The sequence below is a fragment of the Rhipicephalus sanguineus genome, chromosome 11 (assembly GCF_013339695.2).
Source record: "Rhipicephalus sanguineus isolate Rsan-2018 chromosome 11, BIME_Rsan_1.4, whole genome shotgun sequence".
In the NCBI taxonomy this organism is placed as follows: Eukaryota; Metazoa; Arthropoda; class Arachnida; order Ixodida; family Ixodidae; genus Rhipicephalus; species Rhipicephalus sanguineus.
In genome coordinates this window covers 141,558,868-141,579,151 of record NC_051186.1, presented here as the reverse complement: position 1 = coordinate 141,579,151, position 20,284 = coordinate 141,558,868, and the positions used below count along the sequence as shown (strand labels likewise).

Sequence of the window (20,284 nt, the reverse complement as noted above, 5' to 3'; positions counted from 1 at the left end):
ACTATTACATCGACGGAGTGGCGTTTGTTATTGAGACGGACCACATGGCGCTCACGTGGTTGAGGCGCTTGAACGAACCAAGCGGCCGCCTGGCTCGTTGGGCATTGCTTCTGCAGCGTTACGACTTCACCGTACGCTACCGCAAGGGCAAGAACAATGCCGCGGCCGACGCACTATCGCGTGCTCCAGTCCGTCACGAGACTGACCCGGAACGGACTGTGAGCGAGACACTCGAAGTAGCGCTACACGAAACAGTAGAACAAACTCAGTTCAAGGCACGAGCGTGACCACGTAGAGGCTGTTGTTAGCGCGGGGGATTGTTTTCAGCAGAAGGGAGCTGTTAGAAGCTCAGCAGAAAGATCCGTTTTGTCGAAAGGTGTTCGACGGGCTCCGGGAGCCGGGTGGCGAGGCCACCGCGCACACGGGGGCAGCTGGTATTGCTGTCGGTGCGGAGCGCTCGGCAAACAGCTGGTAATGCTGTGAGCGCGCTGGATTCTTATCTGCTGGATTCTGATGGCGTCCTGCTGAGGTACATCCCATCCGACGATGACACAAGTGAGTCATTCAAGGTCGTTATACCGCGCAAGTTGAGAGGAGCACTGCTTCGCTACTTTCATGACTCGTGCATTGCTGGGCATGCGAGCGGCCCTAAGACTTATGCTAAGTTGTGTCGCCTCGCTACCTGGCCAGGCATGAAGCGGGATGTGGATTCGTTACGCCCGTTCATGCCACGTGTGCCAAAGCGTCAAGCCCCGAGGCGGACGACCGCCCGGCCTCATGCAGCCGATCACAGCCAGACTCCCTGGCAAATCGCGGCATGTGACGTAATGGGACCGTACCCCACAACTCCTAGCAGAAACAAATTCTTGCTGGTGATCACGGATCACTTCACTAAGTGGGTAGAACTTTTCCCCCTTAGAAAGCTGACGGCTCGTGTGATCTTGGATAAGTTGATGGAGGTTTTCACCAGGTTTGGTTTCCCTGAGCAGTTGATAACAGACAACGCGTCTTATTTTACTGCGAAGGTGTTTGTTGACACGTGCGCCGCGCTTGGCATTAAGCACAAGAAAACAACCACCTACCAGGCTCAGTCGAACCCCACGGAACGAGTTAATCGCAACATCAAGCACATGCTTGTCGCGTTCTCTGAAAGGCACAAGGACTGGGATACCTACCTTCCAGAGATCGGGTTTGCGTTGCGATCGACTGTGAACCGCTCGACTGGGTATGCGCCTTCTTTTCTAAAACCTGGGAGAGAACTGCCGATCCGATGGAGTCTGTACTCGCGGATCGCAGTGGAGTGCCAGTGGCGTCATCAGCACGAGCTGAATACGCAGCGCAGTTGCGCGAGAAGCTAGCGGAAGTTTACGTAAAGCACGCAGTCATCTCGGCACTGCTAGGGCACAACAGAAGGCGCAGTACGACCGCTCGCATCGGAACGTACACTACGAAGTGGGCGATTCTGGTGCTGCGACGCCATCATGTTCTTAGCGACGCTAGCAAACAGTTTGCAGCCTCGCTGGCACCGAAATGGTCCGGGCCGTACCGAGTGCGAGAGAAGGTTTCCTCGCTTGTTTATCGGCTCGCGAACATGAAAGGCAAACCGAGCGGCGGACCAGTGCACGTATGCGACTTGAAACGCTACGTGTCACGGGAGGAGCATGGGGACGACTATCAGTCCCCCTCGAGCCGCAGGCGGCGGCTGAGAACGCTCGAACCGAGTGAAAAGCCCTGAGCCGCGGTACTTCTTGCGAAACAGGCGGAGACAACTCTGCATGTTGGATAAGCAAAAGGGAAATAGGTGCCGTCGGGACGGCTCGGAGAGGAGACCGCCTCCTCACGGCGAGCCCACACCCACATTACGTCGTCGTTGTCGCAGCCCCACCACCACCGGCAAGCATCGGCATGGACGCCTGACTGGAGATCGACCGGTACATCACGCCGCCACTTCCACGCTACCCCATCGCCTCACCGCCCGGCCTCCACACAAGAGGCCCGAAGACCAACGCCAACCGAACTGGGAGAGCCAGCTGCCTGGGGGCCGCAGCCACCAGGACGTGCCAGGGTTGTGTGGACACCCCGATGGCCTATGCTCCCTCAAGGCCACGGCGCAGCACGCCGAAAACCCCGAGCCCCGCCAGACCGGAGGAGCCCGAACCATGCTGGAGAGGCCGCCTGGAATGAAACGCCTCGCTGACTCGCTCCTCTCAATCACCACCAACGACCAGAGAGGCGGGACCCAAGGAGACGCGGTCCGGACCACGGGGCTGCAGGAGCAGGCCAGACCTACCGCAGCAGTGACGGCGGAGGCGACGACTGGGGAAGCCATGACGCAAGGTGGCACGGCAGCGAAGACCGTAACGAGGCCAGTGGTGGCTACTTCGGAGGCAGCGGCGACGCCAGTGGGGGCACCGGCGACACCCACGGCAGAGGGCCGACCGCAGGAGGGCACGGACCTGGACCGATCCGTCCTAGCCTTTCTCGATGAGGAATAACAAAATATTACCTCATGGTGCAGTCTCTGTCGTCCGAGGGCTTTCTTAAGGGGAGGAGGATGTGGAGAGCACGCGCGCCCATTTCCTTTCCTTAAGGCAGGCGCGATCGGGAACTGACAGCGGGAGCGAAGGAACCACTAGGAGAGGAGCACAGTCGCCCTTTCCGGACAACCCCTTCTTTCCCGCTACTCCTCGCGCTAATCCTCGCATCCCGGCTCGCGGGAAAGGGAACTCGCCCTGCGAGGGAATCAACCCTCGCGGTGGGGAGGGACACGGGAGGTGAACAAAACTGCCGACCAGGCAGAGAGACGCTCTCTCGTGCCCTGCTGACCAGCGAGGTAACACCTCACCGCCCCAAGTTCCGCGAGCCGAACATCGACCGAAGGTGTAAGCCATACCCTTTGTTTTCTACTAGAGCGGACTATCCCTCTACGCGACATTTACGCGTTATTGCTAACGTAGCAATAAAGTGTTGTTTGTTGTGCTAGCCTGTTGCCTTATTCGCCCGAACCCTTCGTAGCTGCGATGACGCGCGCTACGGGAAGGGGACGTTGACACGGTACGACTATTTGCGGCTGGGACCGGAGCTAGGCTTCTGCACCAGCCGTGCGTAGAGCGGACCCCCTCAACATGTGCATTGTTTGAGAAACGAGTTCAAGGACGTACCGTTGCAAAGGTAGGACGTTTGCGTTACTGAAATTCTATTGTTATGGTAAATTTTTGGGCTTTCGCTATAACGACCTTTCAGAATAACGAACATTTTTCCGCGGTCCCCTGAAGTTCGTATACCGAGATTTCACTGTACCATGCAAGCACACAAAAACACAGAAGAAAACAGACACAAATCCGCTTTTCCATTTTCCGTGTGTTTTTCATGCCTCTTGTTTTTTTTTCCTGTGTCCCTGTGTGTTTGCACTGTATTACAAGATGAAGATACACAAACTCGCGCAAATCGCTACGCTACTTACGCTAAGTTGCCAACTTACCTTGGCATCGGAGAGTTTGAGCACGAGGCGATCCCACTGCTTCTGGAGCTCCTGCATCTCCTGGTTGAGTGGGGCCTTGCCGGATGTGTGCGTGCCCCTAAGGGTCTTCTCGCCAGCTGTGAGAGCGGCATGCACCAGGGCATTACCTTCGTCTTGTTTCCTCACCATACCCTGCATACAAGAAAAAAAAGCAATCAAAACGAGGATTTATTTCGAACATTGTACGCACATTCCGGTAAAAGAATGAATCACGCCAAGGACTAGTAGGTCACTTTGTCCCAACTTATAAAACTTCCTCAGGATTCACTGAAGTGAAAGGGTGACTTGCTGATGCTGCATGAAGACCACTCTTTCTGGGCTTTCATGCCAAGAACATCCCGCCGCCGGCATAGCGTCATTTCTATCGTATCTAAGTTTTTGCGCTTAGTTTTGTGACATGTTTATGCTTATAGGAAACACGTATAACTATTGACAAAAGTCAGCACTCATATCATGTTCTAACTTATTTTTGGACACAATGCAATCCTTTCCTTACATTTATGTTGTGTACATGCCTTTCTTCACCTTCCAATCTTTCAGTGCACTTTTTTTAGTTAGAAAATGAAACTATACACGCTTGCTCTATTCTCTCCTCAAAAATCTACACTTAACTGCCTCTAGCAGTCAGGTTTCAAAATTTCCAAATAGCATAGAAAAAATAGGCATGGGTGTCACTTTTCTCTTATTTTTCACCATGTCTTCTCATTTACCATTTGTCCATACTTCACATGGTACGCGAGAAATGAAAAGCAAAAGTAAAGGCAAACTGAAAACGTTCTGGTATTGTACCTGCACTTTGGCAAGCTGTGCTTCCACATCGCTCTTGCCAGTGGTCGGGACAGAACACTCGGCCAAGGAAGCAGCCATGGTGTCCATCCATTCCCGAGCGGCTGTCACGGCCGTGCGATACTGCTCGTGCTGGTTGTAGACATCGCGTGCCCTTCCGAGGAGATCCTACAGAACAGAGACAGAAATGAATAGCAAAGGTTGAATGATGGACTAATTGACAGTTAGTTCGCAATCAGCTGAGAACAGCGCTGGCCCACTGGACGAGACAAGATAGAGCAGACAGACTGGGTGCTGAGAGGACCACAGACAGTAAACAATGCTTGTTGCAGGGACGCTCTTCTCTGATCCCAACAAAGCACAATTGGAATCTGTAACTAGGCACTACTTACAGACCACCCATATCCAAAGCCGAGGCTGATGCCCCTGGCATACAGCACATTGAGGTAGTAGTCCCTGAAGCAAAGCCTGCACTTAACTGCTTGAGTGCAATCAAAGTGCAAAATGTGCATAGGCACAGAGAGGTGAAAGTCAAATGTGCTCGAAAAATTCCCATGTAGCTACTACCAGACCTGCAATTACTTGCATTGCATTGCAATGCAGACCTGCATTGATTCAGGTGTGCATCAAAGACCATGTACTATTGCACCAGTGTGAGTCCCTATGGATAAAACTAAATGTGCCTTAAAGCTAAATGCATGATAAAAGTAAGCACGAATTCTTGTCAGTTGTGTGGCATAAGCACCATCTTACACATGCAACTCCTGCTTTTACATAGCTATTCTACTAAAAATAAACACTGTGAAGAAAGACGAATGTATAATCCTAATAATAATTAACTGTTGGGGTTTTACGTGCAAAAGCTACCATATAAGGCACAGTGTCGTGGAGGGCTCCAGAAATTTTGGCCACCTGGGGTTCTTTAACGTGCACATAAATCTAAGTACATGGGCCTCTAGCATTTCACCTCCATCGAAATATGACCACTGCCGCTGGGATAGAACTCGCAACCTTTGGGTCAGCAGCTGAGCACCGTAACCACTGTACCACTGCGGCCTATTGCACAAGTTCATTTTCTGTTTTCCACATGAAGTTCGTAGAACATTTTGCAGAACTATTTCTCGATTGCTCGCCTGAAAAGGCCTGCAATGACTTTCCACCAAGAAAACATGTAAGCAGCATTGAGGACAGCTTTTCTTGCGATAGCAATTATATGGACAGTGTCGGCTGATTTTTGCCGTCGCTGTCGCCGCCGTCATGCACCCTATTAGGCTTGTGCGAATAGTAAATTTTAGGTTCAAAGCGAATTCGAAGCGAATAGTGATTTTGGTCGAATAATTTTGAATCGAATTCGAATAGTGTATATCACATACAGTGAACTCCCGTTAAGACGAACTCGGTTAAGACAAATTCTCGCTTATACCGAACAACACGGGACCATTTGTTTGGTTTCCCATAGACTCAATGCAAAAAAAAATTCGCTTAAAGGGGTCATGAACCACTTTTCCAAGTAATAATCTAATGGCCTCAGTATCGGAGTGTACTGCCTCCCGAATCGATTGCCGCAAAAATTTCTCGAATCCGTCAAGAATCAGCAAAGTTACGGGGTTTGGCGCACGCTCCCAGCGCTTTCTCTCTTTTCTCGTGCCGGCGAGTGCACTGGAAGCTAGACAGGGAGGGATGGCATGGGGGAAAGAAGTTACGCCAGCGCGCGTCATGAAACGCGATCGCTCTCCCGCTGTGATTCGCTTGCGCGAGTGCGGCTACCGTGTACTGAGGAGTGCGGCGCCGGAAAGTGGCGGCACCCCGCGGCAAGAAGCGCATCTGATCCGAACGCCGCTCTCGATTTACGTCGGCTATCGGCCAATAAGCATGCTATGTCTCTTGCGACGTACAGCGGACAGACGCCCCGCCCACCGACGAGAGTGAGAACCGGCCTCTGTTTGAAAAGAGGGTACCTGGGGAAACGGCAACTTCGCGCTCCGCTTTGTGGCCATTACGCGGCGCGCACGACTGTAATATTTGGCAGAGCAGTTCATAGCCGTGTCAGCTTTCCGCAGGATGTGTTTTTTCAATCAGCCCAAGGGGTGCTTCATGACCCCTTTAAGACGAACCGCCCAACTGTACTCTTCTGTTAAGACGAACTTTCGCGACGATCAACAACGCTAGCGATTCTGCGAAACGAACACTGCAGTCTTGGTGGGGCATTCAGGCGACTGAGAAAAAGCAAAAAAGATGAAAAAAAAAGCACTTCCTGGAGCAAAGACGCGAAGCAAATCGCGATGCGGAGGGCGCGAGATAAACGAAGAAGACGGGTCAGCGGATAAAGCCGGTATCCCCCTCTCACCCCCAGCCTGTGGGTGGGGGAGGTGTGGGCCTTATCAGCAAAGAAAGCAACAAAAAGAGTGGGGGATTTACAACTTGGACCCCCAAGCCATTGCGTCCTTTTGTATTCCCCCCCCCGTTCTTCGGCTTCCCAGCTGGAGTACAAAGGAGAACAGAAGAACACAAGAGCTTGGCGCCCCTCCGCCATGGTCAGAGGGGCAAACGCAAGGGGAGTGGGGGAAAAAAAAAAAAAAAGAAAGCGACAACAGGAACAAAAATGACCTGTGCATTACAATCGAGTACGAAACCGAAACCATGATCGCGGCGCAGTCCCGTCAGAGGGGTCAGGTGCATTGTCATCACCATCACACAATGGCGGCCGAGCACATGTATTTTGTGGTCAATTAGCGTTGGTTCGCGTAGGACCTGTGCGCGTTCGATCTGTTCCCAGTGAAGTGCAAATTGTGATGAGCCATTTTGATTATGGAAGCGCACGACAAAGGAAGGCTATTTTGCACAGTGAATATAGCTGCGTCGTGTCTTTTTCGTGGCGAGGCTTGTGACCGTGAGTAGCCCGATGGGATATCTTCAGCTGCACGTCGATCAGGAAAAGTTACTACGGGCCGAAAACGGGAAAATATCCGGACCTCGAAGAAAACCTTGCAGACTTTCTTAAGCAACTCAGTGTATAATGACTTTGTCAAGGCAAGAGCACGCGACCGAGGCGTATCCAGAAGTGATCTTAGAGCCAGCAAAACAGGCTCACAGAAGAAAACGAACTGCCAGGACAGTAAATTTTACATTCTTTGAAGGAAAGTAGTGCTTGTCTCTTAATTTTTTTTTTCTAATCGTCAACATAGGAGCGTGTCACAGTTTTATCATTAAAACGTGGTAGCAAATATCTTCACGAGCATTTTTTATTTTTGAACACACGAAATCGGGTGCTCGTAAGATTCGTGTATTCTGCTTGAAGGCATAGTCTTTATCTAGATGAGCCAAATAAATGCTTTTTCGTGTCTTTTTGCCCCCCATTGTAAGTCTACTCCATTCAGTGTTTTCAAGTAACATATTTGGATGCACTTGGCATGTTAGCATGTCTCTTTTTGGGGGCACTTCTGATAAGACGAACAGATGGCCGCGGTCCCTTCCAGTTCGTCTTAACGGGAGTCTACTGTATTATAAAGAAAAATGAGCATATTTGTCATGACCCAACCAACCTGCACAACGTTTTTTTTTTTTAATTGTAACAAGGGATGTGCAAATGTCATTCTTTTTGGTTCAAAGGAAGTGGAAGCAACTTTGAATAGTAGCAGGATTTGGCTTTCTGTAGAATGCAAATGATAACCTGAAAAATATGTTACATTTTAAAATTTACTATACTTGGAGCATATAAGCCGGTATAACAAGTTTTTAAACTTAAGAAATGATGAATCGATGTGAGCGTAATGTGTTCATTTAACCTTAAAGTGGGGCTTCGCGGCAGTGCGGATTTTTCCTGAAAAGGTGTATTCACGATATAACACCCCTGCACTGCAGTGAAACCACCTTTACAGGGGTGTTATAAACGGACTAATTACACTTATTCGTTCATTTCGAATACTTCGAAATTTTCAATAATTTAAATTCGAATCGAAGCGAATTCGAATACTGTATTATTCGTTCGAATATTCGCACAAGCCTACACCGTATATGTATATGTCTATATATATATATATATATATATATATATATATATATATATATATATATATATATATATATATATATATATAAAAGCCACAAAGAAAAATAATTCAGAAAAACTTTCCGACGCGCAGAACCAAACGGGCGACCTCTCGCTTTGCAGCGCGTGGCGTTAGACGGTTAGGCCACGAACAGTACCGTCTTTCAGCCTGCTAATGGCGAGCTATTTATATACACCATTTACTTCAGCATGCTTTCTTAGTCACCACATAGATGGCGCGATGTGCGCGCGTGGCGCGCTTTAAAGATCGTCGCCCCGCTCCTGCGAACGCTGTTGCTCTTCGCCCTACAGGGCGTGGTCGCCTTCGTGCGCTTATCTCGAGGAAAGAAGGGGCCGGCCGGGGGGGTGGAGCGGGGAGTTGTATGTCTTGTGCTTTCCCCGCGATGTCCGCGCTAAAGTCACAGAGCGTGCGAAGGTCACTTCGCTCGCTGCAGCGACCACGTTTGCGAAAGGAGTGCGCTGTTCAAACAGAAATAAGTAACAACTGCAACATTTAGTTCGCGCTCGTCCTGTGTGTACCTGTTTGCTTGTTTCGTGCGTCCTGCTTTATGTTTGAGCAGTGCGCTTCAAGTGTAGAGCTGTGACGCATCATGTAGTTCGCGCTCGTCCTGTGTGCGTTCTTTTCGTGCGTCCTTTGGGCTCGAGCGACGCACTGGCAATTTCGAGCTGATTTCCGTTCTTCACGTTACATTCCAATTTATCGCTATCGCATTCATTGCTTTGCCGTTGTGGCGAAACTGTGACTTTTTTTCTTACCTTGGCCAAGTTGAGAGTGACTTGGTATCGTGAGCTGACCAGCGTGAGTTGGTTGCGGATGTAGGTGTCCAGGTGCGAGGTCAGCAGGCCTTGGGCGAGTAAGGTCACCCTGTCCAGGGTCTCGTGACCCTTCTCAAGCTCTTCCACCAGACCCTGCGTGACACATCAACCACAAGAAGGTCAACCGACAATGAATCAGGCTGGCAAGACGTGTCCTATGCATGGAACTTGTCCATAAATGTGAGTCCTGATATAAAATAGCGAATCAGCTCTGCAGAAATCCTCAAGGTGGAGTAAGTTTCGTGAAAGTTAAAATTTAGTAGACAACTCAATCTACGACGTCACGGCAAGTTAGTGCCAGAACCTTAAGCAATGGCCCAGAACGAATTTTTTTTTTTGGGGGTAGTGGACGCTGGGCGGGTGGATGTTGTCTTGTGTTTTAGTAATGCTAGGTATCGCATGGTGGACAAAAATTTCAATGATGGAGAAAAGGAGAGGAACATTTCCTGGCTTACCAAGCATCTTATTGCAGCAAGAGTAGTGCTTTCAGTAATTTGCTCATACAAGTAAAATCATTTTTTTCTCTTTAGTGTCCTTTCAAACAAGCATCAGGACACAAGGACTCAAGGACACACACCTGTGCTGTCTCAAAGGCCTTCTTCTTCTCCTCCAGCGTGGGCCACAGCAGTGTCCGCTGGTTCTTGATGTCGTCTTCCATCAGCTGTAGCCACTCACTCATGTGCTCGTACTCTTCGCGGAACTCCCGCAGCTGAGCGCATGTGGTGCCTATGGTGGGCGAGCAAAAGAAACACAAATTAATTTCTAAACTCTGGCACGTTACTAAGCTTTGTGTAGGACCTCGATATAACGAACGCGAATATAACGAAATAAATAAAAAATTCTCTCACCCCTATAACAGAGGAATGACATAACTTTATAAAGAATGCTGAATGCAATGAAGTCCCTATTCCCTGACGCATCTTCGTTATGACGAGGATAGCTTAAACTAGTTTTAGATGTGTATTATAGCCACATATCTTTTCTTGTAGCCACTACAATCAGAGTTCTGCTGTCACACAACCAACACTCCCAATAATGCAGCACTTGCACATTTTAGACATTCTTTTCAGACAGACAAGCTGACTAGATTCACCTCTTTAACTGTAGACTTACGTTTGCAGGATGTCCTCAGATTTATGTGGTCACTGCGAATGCACTGTGATCATGTGACTATGCATTTATAACAAAACAGTAAGATGTGACTGCCGTCGTTGGTTTCGATTATGTTAACTGCTTCTGTTATTGCAGCCACCATGTTGCGGTATCTTGGGTTCGTCCACTAAACTGTTCACAATTTAACCCTCTCATCATCTCTGCCTACCTGCATTGTCAAACAGGTGTGACATGTACATGTCACGCCTATGATGTGCACTCACTTTCCTGAATAAATGAACGAAGCATTAACAAGTGAAAGGTAGCGCTGGCTAAAAGGAGTCTTTTAGTTCTACTTTCACAGCATCACGCCAGACAATGAAAGCTCTCACGTCTGCATGAAACTTTGACACGTGGTTTAATGAAAGACAAAATAAAAGATGCATAGCCAGACATCCACGAGATGATGCCGACAAAGCATAACTGCTTACCTGTATGTGCAGTGTTAATAAACATGATATATTTTGACTAACTACTTGCATGAAGCTTGCCAATGTCGACTCACCCAGCTTTTCCTTTGTGGTTGAAATCTCATCAAAGAGGCTTGTGAGGTCTCCTTTGAGAGCAGAGACTTGGTTGTCCAAGAGAGCAATGCCAGGCTCTGACGTGGAAGCCTTTGTCGCCTCGGCAGCAGCGACTACTGCGTCAAGCTTCAAGTTTCCTTCGGCACGCTTGGCAAGGAGGTCCTACAGACGCCAATTAGAAGTGCATTTGATTTTTTTTCTCGGTCAAGTGAGAGAATACATTGGCACGCTTAAATAGGCATTTAACGTAAAACGGAAGTTCTTATATCAGAAAAAAAGAGACTATGTTGACTAAAATAAAAATCCAACAAGCAAAACTGAAAGAGGGCTGGCATTTAAAAGGTGATCGGCTGGACTGAAACAGTGCTGCGCCCATCTACTCAAACCCCCAATTGACATGAATGAGCAGTTTTGCATGATGACTAAAGGTAAAAGGTAAACAGTATGAGAAAAGCAAGCTTAACTAGTTGATAAGAATTCATTTTTTTTTAAAATTCAGTGCAAGACTAGGTATGTATCTACACGCAAACCTCATTATATAACAAAGTCACATCTGCGACGAAAATAACTTCGTTATATCCGAAAATTCGTTATAAGCGGTTATTTCTAACACTGTATCACTGGTCACACACTGGTAACACTGGTCACACACTGTGACAAGACTATTCTTCATTTACTTCGTTATAACCGATAATTCGTTATATCCGAGTTCGTTATATCGAGGTTTGAGTGTATAGTAAACTTGAGGAAGGGGATAGCATGACCCAGACACTTGTGTTGCATTTCCTTTCTCACATCTACGCCCGTTTCCAATGCGACCATCTGTTTTTGGCATAAGCAATACGACGACTAAGCCAACACACAGTTGCAATTTTAGAAACAATTGCTACGTAAAGCCCTACCACAAAAGGTCAAGAAAGCACTCCGGTCTACTCGCATTACAAGGCAACGAAAATACAATGAGTCAGCGCTGTGTGCATGCATGAACACAGCACAGCCAGCAAAACAACTTCAAAAATTACAATAGAACCTCAGTAAACGAAAATTGCTTGAATGGAATTGCCACTTAAACGTAACAACTGCCTCTGAATTGTTTGGTTTTGTATCTGATGGCGCCATCTTTATACATCTTTCTTAGTAAATGAAAACTCCCGTTAAATGGAGCATAACGAGATTCTGCTCTAATCGAATGTCTTTTCCTGGCACATATTTCTACAAGCTAAAGCCTATTCTTGCTCTGTCATGTAAGCTTACTTCATTTCCAATGAAACTCTTTCAATATCCAATGAATTTCCAGCCACTTACCTCCAAGACCGAAATGCTCGACTCGAGGCTGAGTCGGTCGCTCAGTGAGCGGGTGAATGGCGGGACCTTCTCTCTCAGCTGACGCAGCCAGGACACCAGGTCGTCGCAGGCGTTCTTGAAGTCTAGGTGACTCCTGTACGCTTTTTCTGTGGTCTCAACAAGTTTCTGCACAGGATGTAAGGATGACGACAAGCAATCTTTAACGACACTGCAGTGTGGTTTGAATTTTCATGAAATGCGCTTACAAAAACACAAAAGTTTACAAAACTAAACAGAATACAGTGTGACGAAACATGGAAAAGCAAAATATGGGCACAGTAATGAGAGAAAGAGGGGCAGCAGTACAGACGAATACAAACAAACGAGTTGATAAAATGCTAGGCAAAACATTGTTTTCTTTGGAGAGAACGATGACTTCTCAGAAGAGCGATTCCCTGAACAGGTAAGCAGTGACCAACTACAGTAAACCAGCTGATAAGATGGAAGCGCAAAAGAACTACTGAATGTCACCCAAGAAGATCCTTAAGCGACACCCAAAAAAGCAATAGCTGGCTCACAAGAATCACAGTTGATGGAACAGTAAAAGCGCGAGGAAAGCACAGACGAAAAAAAGGCGTGTGCACAAACACACACATGTACATGCACACATATACACACAGGTGTGTATGTGTGCCTTTTTTCGTCTGTGTTTTACTTGCACTTATTACTTTTCTTAAAAATGGATCACTAAAATGTAGGGATGGGCGAATAGTGAATTTGAGGTTCGAAGCGAATCCGAAGCGAATAGTGATTTGGTCGAATAATTTCGAATCGAATAGTTCGAATAGTATTTGCCACATATTATTAGGAAAAATGAGCATTTTTGTCATGACCCTTGCACAATATTTTTAAGGATTGGAACTAGGCATGAGTGAATGTCACTTTTTTGGTTTGAAATGAAGTGGAAGCAGCCTTGAATAGTATCAAGATTTGAATAGCAGTAGGGTGCAAATTATAAGTGATGCAATACGTTGCAATTTAAAAATTACTATACTTAGTGCACATAAGCCCATATAACATGCTTTGCTTTTAAACTTAAAAAAATATTTACATTTAACCTTGACGTGTGGCTTCGCGGCAGTGCAGATTTCCCCTGGATAAGTTGTTTCACGGCACAGCAACCAGACGCTGCAGTGAAACCACCTTTATAGGGGGTTATGTGCGGTCAAATGTATACATATATTCGTTCATTTCGCATACTTCGAAATTTCGAATAATCTAAATTCGTATCGAAGCGAATTCGAATACTGTAACATTCGTTCGAATATTCGAAACGCCCGAATATTCGCCCATCCCTACTAAAATGCCCAAACTGCCACACGGTTGGTGGGTTTATCTAAATCTATATGGTACACTGTTTTCAGAAACATTTTACATTTACTATTATTTATCTGTCATGACAACCTTATCATAGTTTTATGGCTTGATGTATAGACAGTTACCCTAGGAGATGAAAAAAATTTACAAATTTACAGCATGTAAAAGCAGGTGACCACAGAGACGTGACAAGAGAATTTTGAAATTTTCCTCTACAAGGAAGCTGAACTTGGCATAAAAATGCTGCAAGAAGTGTGGTGCAAAAGGGATTGGTGCAGTTTGTGAACAAAAAAGAGAAGTATAAAAGAGCTTTTTGCCTTGGAGTGAAGTTTATGAGATCAGTTACAGCTGAGACAATGACAAAGCTAAAATGCAAGTTTGCAAGGAGTGTGTATTATCTGCTGTGTCAAGTGCTACTAACATCTTTAGACACTGACAATGCTGAAGTAGAAAATGACTCTGAAATGTGCTTACCTCTGCACGCTTGCACGCATCCTTGAACCGCTCCACGGCTTCGAAGGCGGGCTCGGAATGCTCGTTGCCCGGGTGACTCTTGGCCAGTTCGGTGGCTCGTGACTTCAAGTTGTCAACTTGTGCTTGCTCCTGAAGAAGGCGTTGCTCCAAGACCTGAACACAAAAACGGTGATTGAAGAACTCATATCAAGAGATTGAGCAATTGAAACAGTTTGAAACAAAGCAAAGAAAAAAAAAGATTGATGTAATTAAGTAAACCTGTGCAAATGTTCGAGCGGTTTGAATATTTGAACGAATATCACGTTATTTGAATTCACTTGTACACGAATTTCAAATTTCTAAAAATGCCTCCTATGCCTTTCTGCAATTCATTGTTTGTTCGGTTTCTTTTGGGCAGTATTATAATTTATAACCAAAAGCTTATCGCCCTGTCTCATCTTATTCTTCTTTCTGAGAAAAAAACACAAGCTCCACTAAAATTAACACTGATTACCGTGATTACCGTGAACCGCTGGTAGCATTTACGAACCTTTGATCGCTCAGCGTGTGCCTTCTTTTCGGCCAGGGTCTCCTGAAGCTTGCCCGCATCTTCCAAGGAGGCTTCTATGCCCTCAACGGCAGACAGCACCTGTGAGAGCAAAACAGAAAGATACCAAGTGTTCAAGTACATCTCATTTACCATATATAATTGTTAGGCTTGTGCGAATATTCGAGCACTTCGAATATTCGAACGAATAAGACAGCATTCGAATTCGCTTCGAAACGAATTTAAATTCTAGGAAATTTCGAAATATTCGAAATGAACGAATAGACATATATAAACCGCATGTAACCACCTGTAAAGGTGGTTTCACTGCGGCGTAGGTGTGCTATACCGTGAATACACCTTTCCAGAAAAAATCCGCACTGTCGCGAAGCCCCACTTCAAGTTTAAATGAACTTACAGTAAAACCTCGTTAATTCAAGGTCACTGGGACTGTGAAAAATCTAATTAAGCGGATTTTCGAATTAACCGAACATACAAAAAGCGGGATGCAAGGAACTTTGAATTACTTGAAGTAATCAGAGGTGGTCGTTTGCAGTTCCTGCTAGTTTGCAGCTACAAGGGTTATGTCTTCCAGCAATACCTGGTCCCAATTTTGCCGCTAAACCGGGGAAACGGCGGGCTTCGCTGCTGCCAGCCCAAGAAAAAAAAAAGGAAGAGGAAAAATTTGGACCATCTCCCCGAAGGGAACCCTGATGGGATGCGAAGCAGCAGCGTTGCGCACGGGTGGCGTCACGGGTTGAACGGCGCTAACGCAGGTGCTGCGGTGAGCGCTGGAAGATTCGTTTGAAGCGAAAACTCGGTGTAGCGTTTACTGGTGTAAACGTTTGTTTGAAACGCAGACACGGGAGGCGAGCGGGCGTTGGAGCCGGCAGCTGCGGGCGCTCCGGCGGGTGAGGGAGAGAGTGACGTACGCGCGCACCTGCGAGGGAAGCGTGCGAGGGGAGCGTGATGTCAACGCCCAGCTGCGGCGTGACCTACTTGGCACCGCTCCAACACCTGCGCCGAGGGAAGCGCGTTGCCTCGCGTTTGTGCGGACGGAGGGACAGCGTTACACAGGCTAGTCAAAGAGCTGCTTCGCATCTAAAAAAATTACACCATCTCCCGCTAAAGGGGACCATGAGGCGATGCGAAGCCGGAGCACTTGCACCATCGCGTTCCTTTGGCGTTCGTTGGGCGTGCTACCGACCTCGGGCATGCTACCGACCTCGCGTGGTGGAACGCGAAAAGGAACGCTACGCGCGTCGTGTCTTCCCTCTAACCTGGCCGTTAATTCTCACAGGGCGAGCGGGGAACGCGGTCGACAGGCGCGCGAGAGGGGGGCAGCGTAGGAGCGGAGACAGAGGGGGATGCGCATGCGCTGGCGCTCATCGCGGCGTTGCGCAGGAGAGAATTTCGGTATGTCGAGCCCGCGTTTCAGAAGAATGGAGAGGGGTAGGGGAGAGGAGGTGTGTGGGTAGGGTTTGCGCATGCGCAGTAAGGGTGGTCACGCCGCACATAGCACCACCACCGGTATGAACTCCGCTATAAGATGCTTCGCATTTAAAACGGTCTCGTGGTCAACTGAAATGCGCGCCTGCGGAAAAGACGTGCTTCGCTGCAACACAGTGGTGACACGCGGGCAGCACGTCACCTGCTCCTCGCAGCGTCAGCGCGTCATGATGCGACCATCCGCCCATTCTTTCTGGTAAAATTAAGAATTTAATAATGACCAGTTTGACGGAATTCGCGATGTGTTCTGGGTGGAAAAGATGATCATTGACGCTTTCGAACTGAGTTTACGAAGTAGTTGCAGGCAAGTACTCCGCCAGCAGTGCAAGTGCGCAAATTGCCGGAACAACCGCCATCCGGAGGTTCGCATACATCGCGAATTCCGTCAGACCGCCCTTTATTAATTTCTCTAGCTTCCCAGAAAGAATGGGTAAATCATGACGTGCTGACGTTGAGAGAAGCATGCGTCATGCTGCCCGCGTGTCACCGCTGTCTTGCAGTGAAGCACGTCTTTTCTGCAGGCGCACATTTCAGCTGACCACGAGACCGCCTTTTGTTTAGTTTTTTTTCTTGCACTGGCAGCAGCGAGGCTGGGATGCTTCACTTGTCACTCATTAGTATCGCCACACTGCATTGCCTTATGGCTTCTAAGGGCCATTGTTTCTGCGGATTTGCGGCTAAATCGGGATCGAGGAATTGGCACATGGCACCCAAAGTTATCATTAACCGGGCTGGTACTGACCGCCACTTCAAATTATCCACTCAAATTTACATTGCAAAATACGGGGCCAAAGAAATCCTTCTAATTATGCGGGATTTCGAAATAACATAGTTCGATTTAATGAGGTTTTACTGTATTACCCTCACATCGATTCATCATTTTTTAAGTTTAAAAGCTTGTTATACCGGCTTATATGCTCTAAGCATAGTAAATTTTAAAACGTAACATATATTACAGGTTATCACTTGCATTCTACCGAAAGTCAAATCCTGCTACTATTCAAAGTTGCTTCCACTTCCCTTTGAACCAAAAAGAATGACATATGCATATGCCTTGTTTCAACTTTTAAAATATTGCGCTGGTTAGTTGGGTCATGACAATTGTGCTCATTTTTCTTTATAATATGTGATATAAACTATTCGAATTCGCTTTGACCAAATCACTATTCGCTTCGAATTCACTTCGGACCTAAAATTTACTATTCGCACAAGCCTAGTAATTGTCATTGAAATTACTTTTTACTGATTAACTGATTCCTACACATACTTTAACAAGAAGGAACTAAGTTTAATTAACTGACTGCACGAGAAGCGGCATTAGACGTACTTTAAATTAGCCCTGACTACCTAGGGTTTTTTTAAATGCACAAGTCAATGTACAATGTTCTCGCATTCTTCCGTCATTTTAATTTAAGCAATGGTTCTGACCAAAATTTCTGGTTCTGACTCTGCAAGTTTCCGATTCTAATGACTGCAATTAAGCCTCTGATTCTGACACTGCAAGTTTCCGATTCTGATGAACCCAAGTTTGTGATTCTGATTCTTCCAGTCTCTGACTCTGATGACTACAAGTCTCTACAAAGCACACTCACCTGCTTGGTGAGCGTGCTCAGGCCTCCCCAGAGCTGTCGGGCATGGTCCAGGGTGGCCCTCAGAGCGGACAGTCGCTGCAGCAGGGCCAGCTTGGCCTCGGTGAGGCTCTGCAGGGTTCGGCTCAGGGGTCCGTGACCCACGGGTGCCGTCTCGCCCAGCACCGTCTGGCACTGCTCGGTGGCGGATTGCACCAGAGACACCAGCGAGTCCTTGTTATGGGACACCTCCTACAAGGAGAGCAGAGAGAAAGAAACCTTGTAGGTCTGGACGAATCACAGTGATATGCCACGACAGCAGCGTTTTGTGGTTCACCAAGCTTGAGCGTTAGGCTAGTTGGCGCTGCATATCCAATGTTTCTCGACAGAGCGTAGGCTTGGGCATGTTGGTAATCCATTTTACTATTTCAGCGCACTGTTAAACAAGACAGAGGACCGTGTCCGTGTTGTTCTTCTGTCCTCTGTCTTGTTTAGCAGTGCGCTGAAATAGTAAAAAAAGTACGTTTCTCAGTGCATAGGACAAGAACGACAGAGGACAGATGCGCACAATGCTAATGAGCACTGTGCATTTCTTTGTTTTGCTGTCTTTTTCCAACAAAGAGGCATCAAATGTACAGCACTTCACGTTGTGCAATCAGAGTGAATTAAAAACACAAGGAGTAAGGAGAGGGCAACAAAACAAACTTTCTGAGAAGTACGCAAGATGATAGAAGGTCTCAAGCAGTCTTTTCTCGTGCCCTGCCTCAAACAGTGCATCTGCATGACTAACACTTTCCTGTGATTGTGCGCAAGAATGGTGGTGCAAACTCGGTGAACACGTGAAAAAAAATGCATGCCAGAAGTCACTCGAGAAGATGGAATGATCGCCCAAGTGCCCTGAGCATCGAAGCTTCACAGTCAATTTGGATCCACTAAGAAGGCATCATTTCAAAGAAACAAGGACGAAATGATGCCACAAAGCTCTAAACTTGCAACTAAAATCGGTGCTTTGTTATTTCTCTGCATCAACACTTGTCTACATTTAATGTTACGAACATAAGTCATTTCGGCCAATTCTTTATAATGTCTCAGGGTCTGGAATCTCTTTCTTGCATCACAGTAGGATGAAAAGCCATGTCCGAAAAGAATTTTTGATTGAGTAGGTCATTTCACACTAGTGGTACAGCTACTTAGAGTACTGTAGACAAAGATTCATGGCAGCCATACATTTAATCTGTTTAAGGCTGCATCGTTGCTGTGTGATGTCATTTCACATATACTCAACACATCGAAGTCAATGAACAGTGGCATAGCCGACGCACCTGGATGATGGCCAACTTGCTTTCTAGCTGACTCAGCGAGCCATCGGCCAGTTCACACTGGTCAAGCTTCTCATTGGCCTGCTTGATCTGCTGCTGGGCATCGGCCACCTGCTTGTCCAGGGTCTGGTGGTTGCTGACGTACTGAGTCCACTTTGTGACTGCCTCCTGTACAGCAAGAAAAAGGAAAGGACATAATAACACAATGAGAAGGGCACAATGAAAAAGGAAAAATCTGCCTGACTTCCGTACTGCTGAGGCTCTGAACTAATTTGATGAACCAGCACACCGGCTTTTCCAACTAAGCTCTTTCCTGCCCCACCCCTATTCCCCCCTCTTGTGAACTATGACTTAAATTTTTGATCTCGTTGTAATTGCTGCGACAGTTTGGGAAGTTTGCACATAACTGCCCGATGGAGCGTGAAAACAAATTTTTTTTTTTCAGCTCCAAGGATGAGAAAATTGGTACGGCACTCGCAAAACATCAGTTCCTTACATAAACACTTTTCACTGGTTCCAACAAAGCTCGTTTCTTGCTGTCAGTCAAAAAACAGCAGAGAAGGACCACAATGAAGAAAGTCACAAGAGGATGAAAGAAATCTCACCGTCAGGGCAACTAGAAGCTGCTGGTAACGGAGAGCCAGGTCGGCCAGACGGCTGCTTCGACGCGTGCTGTGGCCTCCGTGAAGCTGCTGTGCTCTCTCAGTCAGGGAATCCACTTCAAGTTCCTTCGCTCGCAACTCCCGCAACGTCTCCTGCAAAACATCGTTCTCGAGGTCACGCACTACCTTAAACCACCAATCAAGGTGGACGATTGGGCGAACTGGTGACTGCGCTTGTCCTTGTATCTTCTTGTCGTCCGTGTTTACTACCGCGCAGTATACATTGGTTATTGTTATTATGGTTTAATGGCGCAAAGGCTACAATGGCCATAGAGCGCCAAGGCAATGTAACATGTAAATGCATCGGTGTTAACCACCAGTTCCACCGGTTACATAGACTGTTTAGAATCGTTACTGCCTCTCACAAGACATGAGCCCGATTACTCAGTATCATCAATGGGCAAGCGAGGTGGTACACCAAACGAAAGATGTAAGTCGTCTAGGTTTCAAGTGACCAAATTTCAACCCCGCAAGATTTTCAACCCTGTAAGTTTTCCAGTCAAGAATTGATACCAAGCAACCAAGTCCCCAATCATTACTAGGACACCTGGTAAAAAGCTGGTACCGAGTACCCATTCTGAAGTGAATGCTTGGTACCCAGTGCAGAGTCAGTACCAAAATACCGATTCATGGGTCGATACAATGTTAGGGATTGAGGTGTATCATCTGAGCAGTACAACTCCTGGAGACTCAAGCAG

The 20,284-nt window shown here is 47.1% G+C and overlaps 2 protein-coding genes across 2 annotated transcripts in view; one reads left to right on the top strand and one right to left on the bottom strand.

Moving 5' to 3' along the window:
- Positions 1-3,426, top strand: part of LOC119375463 (muscle-specific protein 300 kDa) — a gene marked incomplete at its 5' end in the record, with an annotated part of 66,722 nt that extends 63,296 nt beyond the window's left edge. Inside the window, 2 exon segments of the mRNA XM_037645639.2 lie at positions 1,992-2,365; positions 3,423-3,426. Coding sequence (XP_037501567.2) covers positions 1,992-2,365; positions 3,423-3,426 — 378 coding nt within the window.
- Positions 3,427-3,481: 55 nt separating this feature from the next.
- LOC119375462 (muscle-specific protein 300 kDa) overlaps positions 3,482-20,284 on the bottom strand; it is a gene marked incomplete at its 3' end in the record, with an annotated part of 435,357 nt that continues 418,554 nt past the window's right edge. Inside the window, 11 exon segments of the mRNA XM_049411276.1 lie at positions 3,482-3,652; positions 4,310-4,474; positions 9,132-9,284; positions 9,769-9,917; positions 10,849-11,029; positions 12,173-12,337; positions 14,003-14,155; positions 14,532-14,630; positions 17,630-17,857; positions 18,928-19,092; positions 19,530-19,679. Of these exon segments, the coding sequence (XP_049267233.1) occupies positions 3,482-3,652; positions 4,310-4,474; positions 9,132-9,284; positions 9,769-9,917; positions 10,849-11,029; positions 12,173-12,337; positions 14,003-14,155; positions 14,532-14,630; positions 17,630-17,857; positions 18,928-19,092; positions 19,530-19,679 (1,779 nt within the window).